The sequence below is a fragment of the Nanorana parkeri genome, unplaced genomic scaffold (assembly GCF_000935625.1).
Source record: "Nanorana parkeri isolate BGI_ZX_2015 unplaced genomic scaffold, ASM93562v1 scaffold586, whole genome shotgun sequence".
NCBI classification, from domain to species: domain Eukaryota; kingdom Metazoa; phylum Chordata; class Amphibia; order Anura; family Dicroglossidae; genus Nanorana; species Nanorana parkeri.
Genome location: NW_017306854.1, coordinates 868649 through 890032, shown reverse-complemented (window position 1 = coordinate 890032; position 21384 = coordinate 868649). Strand labels below are relative to the sequence as shown.

Sequence of the window (21384 nt, the reverse complement as noted above, 5' to 3'; positions counted from 1 at the left end):
GGAACTGCTTTATTTTTGGGGCCAAATATGAAGTGGTCTTTGGACAAGGTATTATTCCGTGTGTGATGGGATAGCAGGGCTCATCACAAGCACAGAATCGAGGCATTCTTTTCACTCTTCACAGAGTGAGGGGGCTGGTACATAGTCCCAGCTGTCCAAAAAATAGCAGGACAATTCTTTTTTTTACCTGTTCCTCCAGGTTTAGGTGAAGTTTGGTGGTCGGGGGAGAGGCCAAAAAATATCTACTTTAACAGTGCACTTCAAAGTCTGCCCAGATTCCTGACCTCAGGCCACAAGGAAGATGTCCTCCATGGTTCAAACACATTCTCAAACAACCAGCCAGTTGGTGCTTTATAGGGAAGGCGACATTTTTATTCAGTTCCGCTGTTGGCACAAAACTGTATAAAATGGTAACACCATGTGAACTGCCTATATAAAGGGTTTCACTGTCTTGGGCTCCTATCCAGCAAATTGGTTTCTTGATGCAATAATAAACAAATGTAAAATCTGATAGTACAATCTGCTTTAAATGTACCCACAACTATATAGTGTGTGGGCAGGCCTGATTAGTTAATTAATTAAATGGTATGTTTAGGTAGTCATTAGCTGCTACTTTTGTCTTCAATGATCCCTGTATGTGTGTTGTAAAGTAGTCACCGCTCCAAGTTCACTCCTGTGATGGACTACAATCTCAATACAAATGAGTAAAATAAACATGAGATTGTAGTCCATCATGGAAGCAAGCTTGGAGCAGTGGCTACTTTAAAACAAACACAGGGACCATGGGGGAACAAAAGTAGCCACCTTCCAGAAGGATCAGCATCCATTCAGAGATGATTTGAGGATCTACAGCCGAGTGATACATATGGCATGCTGTGTTGCAGATCCATTAACTACATTGTAGTGCATTGTCAGACCATATACAATGAATGGGCTGCCTTACACACACGTTAACATGCCTACGGTTATGCACTGCAATGCTTCAGAACAGTCTGAAGGAGACCTAATAGAAATTGATGAGTGCAGTTGCCATTTGCTTCACCAATTTCTAACTAGCTTTTAAAGTAAGGTGCACATGGAAGGACACTGTCTCACAACTTGTGCTAAAAACAGAGGTTTTAGGTGCACAACTTTTGCAAAATATGTGGAAGCCACACTGCCTCGTCAAGGCCTTGTGTATAGTGTGGTCCTCACTCTAATCTAGGAGAGCCTCCATATTGGAGCATATAAAGCAAAGGATCAATTGGGTGCAGGTATGCCAGAAGACATCCCATCCCTCCAGGCATACCTGCACCCAACTTGCCCATTGCTATATATGCTCCAAGATGGAGGAGCTCAATGTGTTAAGTTAGATTAGGCTCTCATAGCTAGCTGGTAAGTGTGCTGGGAATTTTTTTTGTGTTTGAGGGTCATTACTGAGTCTCAATTTCTATAAGCTACCCATGATCTTTTGATTCCAGGTTGCCGGGTCTTTGAATTCCCAAGCCGGCCTGCTGACTGTGCCATACAGCAATATACTATACTAGCCATCTATAAGGAATCGCCCGGTTTTGTGTTCATAGCAGGTGACCAGTATTCATTGTGGTGCTATACAAAACCCAGCAATCATTGCACATATCTCCACATTTTTCTGCACAAACTCAATGACACCAACGTGACACACGGAGCCGACACTATGTATAATGAGGTAATTTTTATTGCAGCTGTTACAAAATAAATCAGTATTTCTTTCTTAGACATCTGATCTCCACCCCAGCCTGTTGTGGGCAGACTGGTGATAAAAAGTTTTAAAAAAAAAACAAAACGTGAATTGTACACACACACGCGCGCGCGCACACACTCACTCACTCACATTAACCCTTTCACTGCCAGAGCGTGGGTCCTGCTTCAAGCAGATGGAGGACGCACACCGGGAGTTGACAGCGGGTCGCCTCGGTGAGAAGTTTTGGGGTTCGCTAACACAGATTCTGTTTTATATTGATTACGCCATCCTTTTGTCCCCTATCATTCTTTTTTTACATGAAATATAAATTACAGGTTGGGTTACATAAAAGAGCTTTTAGTAACAGATGTGTGTCTGGAGGATTTTAGAACAGATAATGTTTGGATATGTAGCAGGATCAAGTGGATAGAATAATGGATTTGAGCTCACTGTAAAATACCACTAATGGGCCGTGGTAAAAAAAAAACGGGCCAGCTAAAGGCCAAATTTATCATTTTAGTGTGTAAGGACCAAAGAACTCCTCCACCTAATTGTATATCAAGCAGGCACAGTATACTATATGATTGACTGCTCACCCTATAACTCCTAATCATTTCCACTGTGTCAGAACAATCTTGAAGTTTGGTGTTCATTATATGGGTTGTCTGGTGTGACCAAGTCTCTCTACCTGGCTCCTAAGGACTTTGTATAATATAATTATGTGTATGGACATTCTAAAGTGATTAATTTAAAACTTTAAAAAATGCCTCCCTGTAAAGAATAGACTTAGTGCAGCGAAGATTAATGGTGCAGGCAAGGGGACAGGTCAGTTCTGTCTCCCTGCCTGCACCACTAATCTTCGCTGTACTGAAGAGCTAAACCTTACTTAGGAACCTTCAGCAGCTGAGACTTACAGGAGTGGTGGGTGCCACTGAGCTCTGTTTTTCCATCTACTAGCCCCTATGTCAATGTACAATACGGTAGTACGGGCCAGCAGATCCAACCACAATACTCACTGAGGGAGCCCAGGCATCCATGATACCCGAAAGTGTAACCACAGCCATTATAGCTCTTCAACAAAAGTAGGTCTCGCGCTGTGTGTGGTGGGACATATGTGTGTTAAGTCTTTTCTTTACAGGGTGGCATTTTGTTAATTTTTTTAATTCGAGCAATAAGGTAATTTTAATGTGAACCTGTGCTACATCAAAGCAACTGTTTCACTTATATGCCTCCCCAGCATCTCACACTCACCGTTCAGTCACTCCCTGCTGCTCCGTTTGCCCTAGAAACAAGTTCAAGCTTACACAGAGCTTAAGCCATTCTGGTTGGAGCTTACACAGGGATAGGCTCTCTCTCCTCGTCCCCATATGATAAATACTGGGGCCTGACAACTGCCACCCACACTACATCATAGAAGGAAGGGGAGAGTCACATGCTCCCCCATGGAAGTAGAAGGTAGGTGGCCAAATGGAGGAGTGGGAAAAGCACTGGAAATGTGTTGATTAGGAGGGTGACAGTCCAAGTGTATGTAAACCCTAAAAATTGACTTCTCTTATTTGCTCCCTTTAGTTCTACTAAATAAGCATTTGAAAGTGTTTTGTTATAGCTATTTGCAAAATCAACAGTTGTGGAATCTTGAAAGCTTCCTGTACTCAATGTCTAGGTACAAGGAGGGGCTTATTGAGATGAGTGGGGAGGAGGGAGGTCTGTGTTCTATTAAACCCATCTGAAATAAAGTAGGCAGGGCTGACTTGAGGAATTCAGAACTGTGTTGTCATGTTAAAGGGGACGTTAGGAGCACATAATGTTTTTGGCACATCATTAGTTATTTTTGTGTACATGCATCAAATGTAATGGGATAAAACATGGGGAAATCTGCATACATTTCAAAGATGTACCAATATCTTTTTTGCTTTGCCTTGCCAAATGCTGTTGCTTTGAACCTGCATGGGTAACTGGAAGTCTTCTGTAGCCTGGACAGGCAACATTCACACCGCTATTTCTATATTAAGGGTCAGCAATATACTAATGTGTGTGTATATATATATTAGGAATGCACCGATACCGAGTATTTGGGTGAGTACTTGTACTCGCCCAAATTCTCCGATGTCTAGCCCGATACTTCCTGTGTCAGGAAGCCGGGCAGTGTGTAATGATTTGTGACGAGAGAGCATGGAGCCGGCTTGTGTGTAATGATGCCCTGCCCGGCTTCCTGATTGGTCGGGAAGCTGGCTTCATGCTCCCTCATCACCTCATAACGTGGGAGAATGGAGCGTGCTTCCTAGCCAAACAGGAAGCCGGGCACAGCATCATTACACGGCGCTCGGCTTCCATGATTGGCCAGCAAGCCGGCTCCATGCTTTCTCGTCACATAGTGACGAGAAGCACGGGGACGACTTCCTTGCTCATCGGGAAGCCAGGTGGCGAGTCTTTAAACGCTTCCTGGCTATTCAGGAAGCCAGGTGGCGAGTCATTACACGCCGCCTGACTTCCTGAATGGGACTTCCGGTACTCGGTATCGGCGAGTATCAGAAAAAAAATATTGGTACTCGTACTCGGTACCGAAATATCGGTATTGGTGCATCCCTAATTTTATAGATATAGATATAGATATATATATCTATATCTATATATATACACACTGAGTGGCCAGATTATTATGACCACCCCATCAGTACTTCGTTGGGCAAAGAGATAACTCCACGAGATGACTTCGTTGGGTATAGTCCCTCCTTGTCCTCTGTATTGTCATCTATGTTGTATGTTGTCACTTTGTTCACAATTCTGTCTCTACCCTGTCTCCGATATCTTCTGTTTCCCCAGCCCACTCCTCTTTTAGAATATCCCACATCTGATTCCTTTTCCTATGCCCTTGTATAACCATCCTCATAGGCAACAGGCCAGGACAAGCACATACAAATTCTGGGGAGACCCTTCATGACTTCCTTCCGGCCCCAGCAACTTGTGCACTGTTTTGGTGAACATTCAATAATTCTTAAACAGTCTTCAGATACCAGATGCACTCCCCAACCCCCTTCCCCACCCCAAGCAATGTTCTGCAGGATGCGACCCCATCTGCATGTCCTATTCACATTTCAAGAAAATCCTTATAGGCCAAGCGGGCAAATCTAATAAATGGCAGTAAGAAGATGAGATCTCCACAGCCGCGGGTAGGTTCCTCCGTTGTGCCTGACAACCGGCGTTCAGCCCTTGGAAGGGTGATAGCAGCTTCGATTCCACAGAGGCCCCCACAGAATGACCGCTAGGAGATTTGCTGGACCCCGTCACACGGTGCCGCCATTTGAGACAGGAACCTGAATTCCTTTCTGTCCACTGGCTAGAAGAGGAGACACAAAGAGAGAGGGTTAAACCCTGAAAACTCACCCAATTTTCAGAAAACAAAAAGTTAATTGCTTAAAGAATGGGGAAGAATACATTATGGCCACATAAATAAGCCTAAAATAACTGTTTACAACCAATCGGTTTGTCCGTTTAATGCTTCTAGGTCTAAAACACAAGATCATAACTGGCAAGTAGCAGAGACAAAACTTCCTTCTTCATTTAAAGGTTGTAAAAAAAATTGTTAAGGAGTTAAAGAAAGAAGACATTGTTCTTCTTTCAGACAATGACAGATGATGCAACATTTCCCCGAAAAATGGAAAAACTTCCTGTCCTACTGACAATGGTACACTTTCCCTTCTTTAGGACGGTACAACTGCCAGTTAGAAGCAAAGATTTCTTTTCAACCTATGATTTTACAGGGCGACTGAAAAGCTCTCTCCTCACCTAATCTGTATTTATCTTTGGCCTCTGATCGTTCTTTTGCATCGAAATACCAGACAGTAATTGCATACCTGCGGAAGGAGAAGAAAAGCATGCGTGTCAATATACACACAGGCACAAAATGTCACCTATTGCTGCTTAGTCCTTAGATATGGCGGTTGGATTTGTTTTTCTTTATTTTCACCTGGTGATCCAGCCAGTAAAACAGTTCCTATTCTAGGGTGACAACGCTCACTCACTACCCTGTAACAATGGAGGGAGGATAAGCGTTGTCACCCTAGGCTGCTCTCCTGATTTGGACTACAAACCTTCCCCTCTTCTCATCTAGGTAACAGAGAAGAGGTGTTCTCTAATTCACAAAAAATTGTGGTTTACAATTTCAATTCAGTACACATGAAGTTACAAGGACACAGGATTTCTATTAAGATCAATTTTCTGTATTCTTCTGTACATGCAAAAAAATTTACTTAGCCTATTAAAAAAAAACAATGCAGCTACTACATCTAAGGACTGCAATATATCACATCGTTGTTTTTGGGTTTAGATATACTTTACCGTGTGTTCTTTGTACCTTTTTTATAGTTTGGGACATAATGGGGAAGGGTTAGACCCTCTGCCAAGTTTTACTGCTGTTTGTCTCCCCATTTGGAAGATTCACCCCTCTATTTGTACCAGTGACCATTGTCATCTAGAACAAAAGTGAGGGGAAATTAAAATTTTTAGATTCGTCCCCAGAACAAGAGGGGAGTGGAAATCTTCCAATGGAAATGCTAGTTCTGGAGGCAACTGTCTAAGAGAGAAAATCCCTTAATTTTGGGAGATTTCCTGTAACTTTCTTTTGTGTCTCTAGGACAGGAAGTGAAGGGAAATGTCCCCAATGGTACAAAAACTGCAAAAAAAAAAAAGCTATAGCTCTATGCAAGCATGACTACAGACACATACTGTACTATAGGTACACATTATATATATATATATATCTATATATATATAGATATATATATATATATATCTATATATATATAGATATATATATATATATATCTATATATATATAGATATATATATATATATATCTATATATATATAGATATATATATATATATATCTATATATATATAGATATAAATATATATATATATGTAGAGATACTCACCGCATGGCATAGGCTGGTTTTACTTCATGAGGATTCCGCCGATCAGACCAGAATATCAATAGACGGTCAAACATTGGCTCAATATTGGCTACAACTGATCGGCCTTCTGGGAAGATTTGTAGAAGCCCCCCATGAACCTAAAAAGGGAAAGAGGAAAATGTGACTTGGTCAGTCTTTATTTTAACTAGCAATCTATTTTTACAGGGAATGCACACTGGTGAGTGGTGGCCAAACCTCTGCATCTGGATATACTTGCTGTGGGTCATTTTATCTTATTCTCATTGTGAATGTAATCCCAATACACACTGCTGTATTTAACTCCATTTGGTGAAGCTTAGACACGGTAGTCTGTTTACAATGCTGATTAAAGGAAACCTACCTATCATGAGCCAAGTATGTAGGCTGACCTACTTTTGAAAATGTTAGCTGTCTGGCTGCTATGGTGGGTCTTGATACCTTTGAAGTCACTGACCCACTGACCCATAACAAGTACGCACAAACTATGTCATGCCTGAAGTGCCTACTTATCCTGAATAAGTGCCCTTATACTTTTTGCCCCCTCCTCTGTGCAGTAAAGACCCATAGAGTTATATAAGGTTCATCTACCTCCCTGTCCCGGGTGGTTGACAAGCCCATAGACATCTGTGCCAGCAGTGATACTACTTTGGCATGGGATGAAAATGAATGCAGGTAGGATACGGTTGCCAGATAGTAAGTAGGAACCTAGGGAGGGGGAAGAGTATGCAAAAAGAATAAGTGCACTTTTGAAGAATAGGAGCACTTTCAGGCAAACGATAAGTTGCACTCAAAGTACAAAAGTAATATTTTAAAATGGTGTTTCACTTGTCTTCTCTGTAACATGCTGATCATCGTCATCAAATAATTAACATTACTTATTTACCAATGCAAAGCAACCTGTAACCCAGTAATGCCACTAGTTAGACTTTATGCTCCCAGGTCTACTTTGACTTACTGGTTGCTTTGTTTTATTGCACGCCAAAGCTGAGTATTCATGGTGAGAATTGTTTTCAGAATGTTCGTTTGATCTTCTTACAGTTAATGGAATCAAAGTGACGAATGATTTCAACCATAGTGGCGAAAAGAATCGAGGGAGTAGGATGGAACATTCTTATAGAGAATGTAATTTTCATTGGGGAACGTTCGTTCGTATGAACGTTTGTACAAAAAAACTACCACTGTATCAATGCTGTGTATACAACTTTGCTGAAAATATAGATGGTCTACAGAACAAAACATACAGCTTTTCTAAAAATGTTTATTTCATCATTTTCCACTTATGAAGCTCTATGTAGGGCAGGATCAGCTTGTTGCCAATTAGTGCCTTACGTCATATAAAACAGCTACTGCGATCATCTGCAGGAATGAGCCAACAGGAATCGTCCTACATTCAAGTACTTTTGTTTAGGTTGCTATGTAGCTGTTGTCAGATAACAATAATGAGCAAAACTTGAGATCATGTTTTTAGAATTGTGTTGGATACACTGGGAACAGTTTAACAAGGCATTTGTGACATATTTCTGTAGGTAGTCAAAATCCTTGCACCAAGTCCATGAAAACCCTATTACATTTGTACTGTTAGCATCACGGCGTGTGACAAATTCAAGTAGTACTTATTTGCTATGATGCTATTGTTGCGACAGAGATCAGGATGGTGATCAGGAATACGAAGGAAAGTAAGAGCTCTTCCATGTTGGAGTAAATTGTTAGTTATACTTTGTCTTCAAGTTTCTCTGGAACTGATATTTGATACAATTCTTATTCTATATTACTCTCCCAACTTCTCCAATTTGCTTCTCTGTCTAAAACTCCACCACTTTGCAGAAGAGATGTTTGCAACAGTTCGGTCAGAGTTGCGACAGGTTCACATTCTTCTTACTGACATGTACAAGAATCTGTTGCAAGTTCCACCATTTGTTGCACTACAGCGAGACAGATTTCCCTGAATTCTAGTGACTGTGCTCTAATATCAGATCTCCTGATAATATCTCCTGATAATATCAGTTCTCCTGTGTTGATTTGGTTCCACAACATCCCAAATACTGCTCTAGTTTTTTCAGTAAGCAATGTAAACATACGAGCTACTTCAGAGGTCATATCACTTTTGCTCTAAATTCCATTCATGCCTTAACCAAGTTAATATTTAGCAACTGACTTAAACTGACCATTTTGGCAGCTACACACTATTTATAGAGATTAGAATTCAATTTGCATGGCCATCTGAGCTTAGTTCTCAAAACAATAAATGGAACTGTATTGTACTACATTGGCCAGCTAAAGTGGACCCTTATTGAGACACGATTCGTGTGATGTTTAGTTAGTCAATGACCCTGTATAAGCATTATTAAGCCCTACCTTTGTGTCCCAGTTTTGATTTAGGTAGTATATGCAAGTTAAGCAGCGTCCATCTCTGTTTGGGTTGTCCACGTGCCGTACATATCCCATCCCATTCCCAGGGTAACAAGCCACCATTGCCTAGAAGACAAAAACAAAGACCATTAATATATAGTGTGTTTACTTACTGTACTGAAATACTTTTATTACTATTAGTCACGAATATACTAGATGTGTAAAACTTGACACATTCCAAAATACACAAAGAATGAAAAATACATATACAAAAATTATATACGGAAGAGAAGGAACCTAATCAAAGGAGTTAGCAGGAAGTATCAGAGAAAAGGAAAGAGAACATTGTGCATATGTTGTATTCTAGCACTAGTATTGGTGTAACAATTCAACTGCTTATGTGTCTTGGGGTAATAATGGTTAGGTTCAAGCATAGGATTAAGAAGTTAGGTTGGGTTTAGAGCAGGATGGACAGATACCAGGAGCCATGTAGCCAATAAGCCTGAAAGTACACAGCTGGTGCCTACCATTTGAGGTTCTCTACCTGTTGTCAATAAAGCCGACTCCTATAAAAAACAAAAAACAATTCTACTGGCTCCTGGATTGGACAGACTGGTCCTGAATTCCATATAAACTGGTGCACCCTTGGTCTAGTGGTAGGCTAATGTCAGCTGCACAAACTCACCTTACCTTCGCTCTCCTGGAGCTTTGTTCAACCACAGAACCACACTACTGGGTCCCAAAGTGGTCCATCTCTAAGCACCATCACTCTCATGGGGAGGGGGAGAAATGCTGTTTTGTTTTTCTTTTGGTCCCAGCATCTGAATGGAGTGGTGATGGAGCAAAAGGCAAATTTGTGCTATTGGTTGGGCTAAATTTAAACTGAACCTATGGCTGTTGCATGGGTAAAACACAAGTTCATTTTAAGGATTGGGGCTACGTTTAGGGGCTTAGCCAAAGGTTTCCCTGGTATTGGTTTTTAGGTGTGAGAAATTATTTAGGTGTGGATCACAAAGTCCAGCTAAAGTGGTTGACAAATGTGCTGTAGTTTTACGCTGAAAAAGGAAACCAGAAACCATATTTAAAAAAAACAATTGAAGAATAGTGTAAGGCGGATGTCTTTTTTTTTTAAGTGATGTACTATATTCAGATCTGGTTCTATAAAGTCTCCTCTGCAATATTCACCCTCTGCTCCAGTAATTCTTGCTCTAAGGTAGAGCTGTACCAAAATCCCACTAAGTGTGTACAAATATACAATGAAATACAATCTTGGACAGAAAGAGAAATTCCTGGTAAGGTTAGAATATTTTCTATTTAATCCAATCAAAATGTGTGTTGGATTGTGGGTACACACTATAAACTACTGGACAATCAAACCATAGAAAAATCAGGTTGCAAAGAATCATGTGTGGCTGGCATTAATCATACATGGTGGAGGGATTGCTATGTAAAGGGTTTTTCTATTATGCTAATTTAGACACTTTCACAGCCTGTAAAGCCCTCTTCCCAGCTTCATGTTTTCGTGACGGCTATAAGATGAAATTGTCCTAATCTCTCCTAACTCTGACTCCACCTGCGTCACCACTTTAGGAGCCCTCACCATATCCTGTAGATAAATCACCCCTCCGTCAGGGCCACTGCATTCTTGGAGGCCATTCTTAAAGGGGCAATGCCAATGAGCAAAAGAGGAAAGAGGATTATTTTAGCTCCCGATTCATTGTACTCAGTCATACAGTAAAAACAAATGCTGCTGCTTTACAGAGCATAAAGAACCATTCACATCATCCTTATCAAGGTATTATGCATTCTAGGGCCGGTTTTGTCAAAAGACAAGCTTTCAGTTTTTGGATCATACAGTAAAAAGAGGGTAATGCATATAAGTATTAATGATCTTCAGAGCGTAAAATAAGCATTGCTTTTCGGTAGGGCTGGTAATGATTAAAATTCTCGTGTTCGATTAATCGAAATTCTTTTAAAATCGATTAATTTGGATTAATGAAGGGGGGACATCGACGTCACCGGACTCCTCCCCCCTTCCCTTCGTTAGCCGTCACAGACATCGATGTCACTGGACTCCCCCCCTTCCCTTCGTTATCCGATGGAGCCACTTGGGGACATCGACGTCACCAGACTCCTCCCCCCTTCCCTTAGTTAGCCGACGGAGCCACTTGGGGAAGGGGGAGGAGTCCGGTGACGTCGATGTCCGTGACGTCACCGGATCGCCAACGGGACTCCCGGAAGCCGGCGGAGAGGTGAGTGTTTTCATTAGCGCTCAAAATAATTTTAATCGATCAAAAAGTTTAACGATTAATCGAGATATTAATCTTTAATTTCCACAGCCCTACTTTTCGGAAATGGGTATAACTTTTTTGTACATATGGTCCAGTTGGCAGTGGATAGATCAGAGATTTATGTGTCCACATTTTTTTAGTTTGTAACACTGGAGGAGATACTTTGGTCATTTAATGACTACATCTTTTATGATCATGTTACAGCTCATATTGCATGACGCATACTATTTGTCTTCGTCAAATTTGATATATCTGGCAAAAGGGATTAAAAGATCCCAGAACACAACAATCATGCTTGGTTAGACTGAATACAGAAACCTAAATATGGTTCTGCTGAACTTCATTCAACTTCCCATGTAAAAAAGCACAGATTGGAACAATGATCAGAGCTACTGCACACAGTCATGGCTGACTAAGCCAACTTTTAGGTAAGCCTTTAACACTGAGCTATATAAAAATGGCCACCACAAAACCAGCAAGTATACATAACTTACATATGTATAGCTGAGACCACATTTTCTATCCCAAACAATTAATATCTCATCATTCCCAACGGGTGTGGATATAATTTCCAAGGAATATAAAAGATGATATATAGTAACTTCAACTATAGATAGATTGAATTCCATATATCATGTAGCAGTATAGTGGCGGAGAGAGCAGACATACCAGGGGTTAATAGTGAACTGTACAGCCCACACACATTATGTAGTGCCGCTATATACAGTTTCCTGTAACTGCAGGACCTACGCAGCTAAAGATAACGTCGATGTCAGAGGCTTGGATTTGAACCGTGACCCGGTGACTCATGAGTATCTGCCTGCTGAGACCTTCATCTAAACACGGAGAGACTGAAGCTGCAAGACATGGACACATTGGCGGGGGCATTGTATAAAATAATGTTCTCACGCAATCATTGTTCATTCTACTTATTCCTGCATTATGTACATTAACAAGGCCCTCTCTATGTACACATCAAAGTGGAGTTCCACTTATAGAATCATCTCTATTAATGAGATCCAACCACATGGACAAAAAAGTTCTAGGTGCACGCTTATTGTATTTTGTGTTTGGGATTCCATGATGATTTTGGCTTATTCAGAGTTGATGGATCAAAATACCGTATGCCATTGCAACCTATCAAAATGAATATGATTGTTCTGATTTTGGTACAAGAATTCTTTGTGAATGGAATGACTTGTGTAAATGTGGTTATAACTAGCTGATTAAACAGCAAAAGCACTACACATTAAAGGTCACAGACATAAAGTTTCCAGATCAAGCATTTATCAGGTTGATTGGGTGATAATAATAATTGTCTGACCATGTCATAGACCTTGTATTGGTAATTGGAACAGCCAACTGGGCTGTGTGGGAGGAAGTTAATGCCCACCACCAACACAGCGCTTCACATCGGTTCTGGTGGTAATTGGAACAACGTATGAGGAATGTATATATACTGTACATACTTACATACACACACAGTGATTGGGTTCACATTTTTGGGTATTACATGCTATGAAACAAAATACAGTATAGGTTTCAACAGTTATTGGCCATTTTGAAGTGGGCTGGGGCCAGCCATAGACAAGCAACTGGGATATTTCCAGGTAACAAGTGATACAAGTTAAAGAGGACCTGTACTGTGGAATGTGCACCAAAAAAAAGCAAATGACTAGTTACTAGTATTGCCTGTGGTCTCCCTGCGACCGATCTTTTCCCCATTACTGACTAACCATGCCTTGTTCTGCACTGTGTCTCTTTATGGAGGAAACCATCTTAATAAAGGCAGAGCTTTGATTCCTCATGCCAGAGCCTCCAACAAGAAGAACAGTGAGCAGCACAGTGGTGGCATCACCAAATCTCACACCAAATCTCACACCAAATCTCCTGAGATTATCGGTCAGAGACAACAGTGCCTTAGCTCTCACTCTGCAGAAGTACAGATTTCAGGCTGTATGTACAGGGCTGCCTAGGCACTCTGACATACCATGAACTGCACTGCTCTTTTTTTAGAAGGAATTCCAGTCAAAATGTAAATTTTTAGGGTATTGGTTAGCCACAAATAACTACTTTGAGTTCAGGTTCACTTTAACTGGTGTGTTCTCACTTGGTAAGCAAAAAGGAAATTAATACATGCTTATTTGCTGATACTAAAAGTTATATGCAGCCCGCAGTACTCAAATGATGTCACAACTCAATCCATTTAATAAAGCAAATCTCACTAGCAGCCCTCACAGGCATTGTTAGGGAATATGGAGTAGTGTATTGCCAACCTTGCCAGCAGCCATCGGCTTTGTCCTCCAACTGGGTCAGGATGATTGCTGTGTTTAGCAAAATAGCGCCCCTCACAATAATGTTATCTCAACTATCATCAACTTCCTGACATTTTTACTATACCTCTGTAACTGTCATTAATTGCTTTCTCATTTCAAGCTACTTGTAAATTATGTTTTAATGTAACAAACTTTTCTGCTAATTAGAAATACTGCTTCTGAAATCAAGGTCTCTGGTAATGGAAGGGTTAGTAGAACCCATACTGTTGTGACGGGAGGCAGGCAGAGAACAGAACTGCATTTTAGGCATTTTTGGAATTGTTTTCCGGCTGTTCTGCGTATGTGTGTTTGAAATTCCAAAGCTAAATTGTTCATACACATAGGGGAGTCGGAAACAGCCAAAGAAGGATGGAGCCCTGGCTCCAAACGGTCCAAAGAATTTCTGCTAGACAGCTGGAGGGATGGTCACTGGGATGGCTCCTTGTGTGTAAAGAACAGCAAAAGTTCCTGAGAGCCTCATCTATGATAGGGTATTTGTGGAGTTGCGAGAATTAAATAAAGGGACCCCCTTTACATTTTTTTTAGGTTTTTGCAGTATCTATACACAGCAAATATATAAATATATTAAATGCAGAGACACTTCAGTCCCTGCCCTAGAGGAGTTTACACTATGATGTCCACACTGAAGTCAGACAAGCACCAAGCTACCTGGCCGCCACTGGCTCATTCATCCTAAAATGTACTTTTGCAAAGACTTTTATATAAACATTCACTTTCATTTCCACTCAGCATGCATGTTTCTTGCAGGAAGGAGCCAAAGTTTTCATACTGTATGGTATGCCAACATGACTTTGGTGACTTGATTATATTTCTTTTGTTATTTTAGTCCTCTATACGGTGACAGCAAATGTCCCATTCCTTTACAGAAGACACAACGTACCTAACCCTGAAGAAGTATAAGGTCTATACAGTCTAAACTCTCCAGTGTAAGTAACAGATATTCAGAATAGCGCTGAAGGATGCTTCAACTGTCCACAGACGTCAGAGGTCCTCCTATTGCTCACAGTCTTAAGAACAATCCATAGCTCAGCTCTGCCAAGTTAGGAATGGAAAGATTTCATGGAAAGAATTGTGGGAGGGAGCATTGTCCAACCTGACAATCATGTGTTCCTCGCAACATCATGGTCATCTTATCTCTTTAGGGTTCTTAAAGAGAAATGTCGAAGAAATACTGGAGCTGCCGTTGCAGATTTTGGTTTTTAAAATTACAGACACCAAGACTGTCACACTGATCCTCGATTTCACGTACTGGTGATGAACTAACCTGGAACAAACATTCTCTGACCAGGATTGCTGACACTTTACTGGTAGCATGACTTTTCCAGGTCAATGATGAGAACCCCCAGAGCCTGAATCTTTAAAAACTAGACAGCAATGACAACTTCCATCCTAATATGTCCCCATGAAGGCCAGAGATCTGATCATTTTCCTGCTTGTACACAGCCTATGTAAAAACTGTTTAGCTCCAATACAATTGCTTCTGTGCATACTGTATACAGCCCAGGTCTAGTACATGTCCACTGCACTATGATGTGTATGTATACAGCCCAGCTGTACTATACAGTCTCTGTACAAGGCATGGTGAGGTAGAGTTGATATGCTGGACTTGAGCTGTATAGGTTCAGATTATGGTGTAGCAAACACAGCACAGGTCTGGTACACATATCACTACACCATGACCTGTCTGTACACAGCTCAGAACAGGTACACAATCTCTACTACACCTTCACCTATACATACACAGCCTAGGTTTGGTATGCAATTTTGAGTACACTATACTATAACCTGTATATACACAGTACAGGCCACGGTGCACCATGACTTGACCATACAAAGACTAGAGCTTGTGCACACTCTGGTACATAGTGACCCGTACATACACAAACCAGGACTGGTACACACTCTGGTAGACTGTGACCTGTACATACACAGCACAGGTACAGTACACACTTTACTTCTTGGTGACCTGTACATACGCAATGCTGGTATACACACACACACACACACACACACACACACACACACACACACACACACACACACACACACACACACTCTACTACATGGTGACCTATGTACACACATCCTAGGTTTGTTATAGTCATTACTACACCATGCCCTGTACACTGCTCGGGTCAAGATCAAACGTTTTCATCCAGTAACCTGTATATAAAAACAAGGTCAAGTACATAAAAAGTTGAACGTGGGTTATTGCCGCTGTGTGTGAATTGTCACTGTGACTCAGTATCTGCCACTGACTAGTAATCATTAACCAACCACTAGCTTATCCGGGGCTTCAAGTCGGCTAGTACAGATGAGGGAACATTTGTTTAGCACAAATATCAGGCATATTATAAAACAGAACAATGTCCTGGAAGATTACCAACTAAGTTTTTAACTTTTCGCATTCAAGTTTTCAAATGACGCACACAAACTGTAATAACCTAGCTATGTAAAATTCAATTGGTGAATCATGTTTGTTTCAATGTTGTCAAATTTAATGTAATTAGAATGTGTTAACTATTGTACATGTTATTTTATGCATTTCTCTGTCAAATAGAATCGAATGTTCTCAGAATATGTTGCATCCAGTACTGCTTATAAGAGAGAATAAGAACATTTGATCCTGAGAAAAATTACCTAGGAAGATTGTATCCTAAAAGAAAATACCCTAGGAATAAAGGATCCTAAGAGAAAATGCCCTAAGACCATTCAATCATTCAATCCTTAAAGAAAATACCCTAAGAACATTTCACCATAAGGGAAAATGCCATGTCTAACTCCCCGCTCACGCCTGGTCAGTGTCTCAAAAGATTAAAGCTAGAGACAACCAAGCAGCTAGCAATTTCAACAATGGGGTGATGAATGGGGTTTTTTTTTCCCTTTAGAGCGCTAGAATTCTAGACTGCCCCTTCAACTTCTCATTTTCAACAATGGCAGCCTCTACCTTTCTCTCACATGCTGACAGAGCAATTCACCTTTATGTAAATGAAAAGAGGAAGTAGGAGGTGCGGGTGCCTAGTTTTCCTTCCAAGGAACATAAGTGAACACGGTTCTCAAGCTTGTCCAATGGACTGCAACTTGCTTGGAATGGTCGGCTGGGTCACAACCAAACCAGACAGATTTGAAAACAAAATATGACTCCAATGGCTGTTTTTATCCAAACAGATGAGGTCTCTTAGTGATCAGTGCCACAACTGTCAGACTCATCAGTGCTGCACAACACTCATCCTCTATCTTTTTTTTATATAATATTTTAGGCACAGACAGCCACAGAAACTGGAGAGAAAAAGGTCCAACAAATTCCAAATGCTTTTGAGTATTTTCTGAGTCAGTCCATTCAGTTAATCTTTTGTCTGAGTTTTAGATTATCTATTACAGCCAGATTCAGCAGCATTTTTACATTGCTTCTAAAAACTTGCAGCCTCTTTTTACTTGATTCTGTACTATGCAACTGCTCACACCAAGAAATACAGTGGGTTGCACTCATTAGATCATCTTGACAGGCAGGCAACTAGAATCTTCAGCAAAGCATTGGTGGATGCCATATTTTTATTGGTATAGGTTTGACAGGACTATAGGGTCAGTCTTCATTAGACGGATATTTTAGCTTTTATTACAAGTTAGCAGTCAGAATAGGCCATCAATATCCATCTATAACATTTCAGCCTTGAAAAAGTTTCATCTTGGAGGCCCCATTCACACCTATGAGTGTGTCAATGTATGTGCTTTCCTAGTGTTGAGGCAGCCTATTTAGTTGGAGGGCTTGTGCACACCATGTGTGTTGAGCTGGCTCAACACAAGGTCACATAGAAAACAATTGTTCCTTATGTGTCCTGTTCACACTGTAAATACACTATACATGAGTGCATACACTATACATGAGTGTGTTGAGTACAGTGTGTTTTTTGTCACTTTTAATAAAATGTTAAAGAATAAGGTAAGCAGTGTGACGTCTTGTAACAATGCATCACACCACTCCCAACAATGCAGACCAAAGCATGAGCATTAGGAGGAGCACAGGCTGGTGTGAACGGGCCCGGAATGTGCTCTCAACTCACGAAAATGCACCAGCGTTTTATTTGACAACACAGCACAGCACAACATACACATTTGTCACATGTGTGCATTGTGATGTGTTATAGTGCAATATATGGGCAATGAGGTGCTATTCAGAACACCTTTGCATTACTGTAAAGGTGTGAATACAAACTAAATGCAACTCATAGACCTGATGAACTGATTTCTGTATTATCAACCTGATACTACCTGTCAGTTATATACACAAAATCACCCCACCTTATAAAAACCATAATGGTTATTTTTACACATTTACCCTATCTTCCATGACTGATTACAGCAAGCTTAACCTGTCATGTTTCCGCCCCACACCTTCCTTTGATCGACATCACATTAGGAAAACTGTAGCATGTGACACTTGTGAGAGTAAAAGTGCGTGCGTACCCTTTAAATTGAATTATGTGGCTCTTACTATTTAGCATTTAACAAATTAATTCTATCAGTGTGACTGCTGCGTGCTTAGTCTCAGAGGTCATCATTGTCACGTAGAATCCTGACAATCTAGTTCTACAAGATGGAGGATCTGCAGGTCCCTTGAAATATTTAGGATCTGTAAACCTTGAGGATTACACAACCACTTCCAGAAAATGTATTCAGCTCTCAGTAGGCAAACCAACAGCAGTTCAAGAAATGCTGAGGACAGACCACTAGATCTTAGGATGGCCCCACAGAGCTTAATATAAGCATGAGACATCAGAGGTTTAAAAACCATTTGTGATGACTGGGAAGTGTAAAGCCTAAAGGACCGCTGCCACAAAAAACACTGCATGCAGATAGTTAGTACATGTAATGATAGTATTTTATAAGTCCAGGCAAAGCAGTTATATGCTACCATGTAAGATGTTCTTATATCTCTTGTGGTAAACAGAAACAAACAAAAAAAGAGCGCTACTACCTGATATTGAATGGCATCTATTCATGAGAGAAAGACCAAATATGTGTAACTTACAGTTGGAAGTCCGCAAATGTGTTGAACCAATGACCGGTGTACAGAGGAAGTCCAAAGCCGAATACTGCAGCAGTGGATGGATGAGGGGGCGCTGTGAAGTTTCCTAGCGGCACGCGTGCACGGCTGGCCAGGCCACGGCGGCTAAGGGGGGAAGGACCGCGGCGGCTGTGGAACCAGGACCGCGAGCGGCTGTGTTCGGTGCGTGTATAGTGGAGTCAGATCAGTAGGCAAAGTATCGACAGGGCGTCTGAGTGGGTGGACGCTGTGCACAGACAGGCTCGCTATATCGTGATGACTACGCGTTTCGAGGCACAACCTCTTTGTCAAGTCTTAGGGCAAAGATGTGTGGCGGGAGGCACAGCACACTTTAAATCTGACACATGGGAGGGGAGTAGTGAGCTATTGGCCAATCATGGAACAGTGTTCAAGGAGAGGGAGGGACAGATGAATGACGGGACACGCCCCCCGGGGGCGGACACAGCAGAGGCTGTGCTGTTAGCGATCTAACTTTCTCTATGGATGGATCAGTGGTCTATCTCGCAATAAAGATTATGTCCCTCATGATGCATGTAAAAACGAGTGGGGGTGGGGGGTAAGGGAACACATAAGCAGATTTGGAATCCTTTATTTTGAAAAAATGATTAAGAACCATTAAAAACGATTTTGATACATCAGTGGTGCATCAGTTTAAAAAGATTTTAATATATCAGTTTAAAACAGAGTGGGGGGGGGGGGGAAGGAGGGGGAAGGGGTTTTCAAAAAAAGGGGGGCTTGATCAATTAGTTTACATGGCATAACCTTTGGTGCTAGAGATTGAATTTAAAAGAACAATTCATTCTTGATTTTGGTATTAGTATAATATAGGAGTGTGTTCATTTTAGGCATATGGAGGTTCCGAACTAGTATATGCCACTAGCATGCGAATCTTCTAGAAAATAGTTCATACCAAAATCAACATTGGTGTTACAATTAATATTAAAATTTAATTAAAAACAACTGCCTATTTGCGCATGGGCGAACGCATCTGTGTGTGTGTATCCGGTATATGAATGCACTCTTATAAGAAGCAATGGGAATGCAACAGACAGATAGAATAATTAAGTGCCGTGGTATATGACATATGAAAAGGGTGACGCTACACAATGTATAATATAGTGTGAATCTCTATTTCCTCGTTGAGGCCAACTGGTGAAAGGGAGTTTAGTTTGTAAATCCAGAACTGCTCGCGGTCCCACAACCGCCGCGGTCCTTCACCCCTTAGCCGCCGTGGCCCGGCCTGGCCAGCCGTTCACGCGTGCCGCTAGGAAACTTCACAACGCCCCCTCATCCATCCACTGCTGCAGTATTCGGCTTTGGACTTCCTCTGTACACCGGTCATTGGTTCAACACATTTGCGGACTTCCAACTGTAAGTTACACATATTTGGTCTTTCTCTCATGAATAGATGCCATTCAATATCAGGTAGTAGCGCTCTTTTTTTGTTTGTTTCTGTTTACCATTCGAATTTGCAGGGTCCTCTCCCTGTCAGTGAGAGCCTGCACACCATAATTCACAGCCCGGGATTTTTCCAGTGACTAAGTATCAGTTGTGCGCTTATGGTTTTTTGTTCTTATATCTCTTGTGGTCTCCTTCGTGGGATCTCTGGGCTTGGGTCCTTGAACCTCCACACCTTCTGTGGCCCATATGAGGGGGTCTCATGCTCTTCTTGAATTTGTCATTTATTATATATTATGGAGAATGGAAATGAATGAGCCAGAACAAGCAAATGTGGGCAGGAACTCACAAAACTTCCAGGTGGACATTAACAGAGTCAGAAATTATGTCAAGTAGACCTCATTGTAGGAGTATCCAAGGCAAAGGAAATAAGCCAGGCACTGACTTAGCCCACCAGGCTCAAACTCTACCTAATATATCATCTTTGGATGGACTGAATCTTTTATTATTATTATTTATTATTATTTATTATTATTGTACATGCCTACTGCCTTTATATTTTTCTCTACACACGCAACCCAAGCTGTCCAGCAAAATTGACAATGACAGGTTAAACAAAACAAAAACAGCGCAGCGCCATGCCCAAAGTGGACCTTGCAGTAAAATGCAAGGTCCACTGATCAGGCCGGGGGCCTCCTTTCCATGTTAAAATCACCATACTTTATGATGGCAGAAATGTACCAAAAAAAAAAAAAGTTACGAGTAATTACTTACCTTACCCACTGTCTTCTGCCTGTGGCACCTAGGCCAAGCTAACGTTACTATCCTCAGGGCTAGATCCTGGAAACGATGAGGATCCCAAACCTCACAAGAAGATGTCCTTACAGCTGTCCCTGAGCTGGAGTGTGTTCTCCTGAGATTGGGGTACTCATCGTTTCTCATGAACCTTGCCAGAAGAGGATAGTGACGTGATGCCCTGCAATACAGAAGACAGGGGCTAGGTAAATGTGTACTTTTTTCTTTACTAGTAAATGTTTGCCATTATAAAATATAGCGTTTTTTACAGGAGAATGGGGGCCCTGATCCAATTAACTGGCCCTGTCTTAATTCTACTGCAAGGGCCCCCTAAGCAGCTTCAGTCATGTCTTCTTTTTAACCATTTTAAGATTCAAACCATGTAAACCCTGACCAACCATTACCACTATTGCTGATTAGCCTGGCCTGCATGTTGATGTGGAAAGAAGTAAAATTAAAGAGAAGTGAAATTAAATTAAAAAAGATAATATTTT

General features: G+C 41.2%; 1 protein-coding gene across 1 annotated transcript in view; it reads right to left on the bottom strand.

Annotated features, from left to right (window-relative positions):
• Positions 1 to 4750: 4750 nt before the first annotated feature.
• EGLN2 (egl-9 family hypoxia inducible factor 2) overlaps positions 4751 to 21384 on the bottom strand; it is a 28842-nt gene continuing 12208 nt past the window's right edge. Inside the window, exons 2-5 of the mRNA XM_018562583.1 lie at positions 9012 to 9131; positions 6639 to 6775; positions 5489 to 5556; positions 4751 to 5039 (exon numbers count right to left, since the gene is read on the bottom strand). Of these exons, the coding sequence (XP_018418085.1) occupies positions 4987 to 5039; positions 5489 to 5556; positions 6639 to 6775; positions 9012 to 9131 (378 nt within the window). The 3' untranslated portion in view covers positions 4751 to 4986. The remainder of the gene's footprint in view (positions 5040 to 5488; positions 5557 to 6638; positions 6776 to 9011; positions 9132 to 21384) is intronic.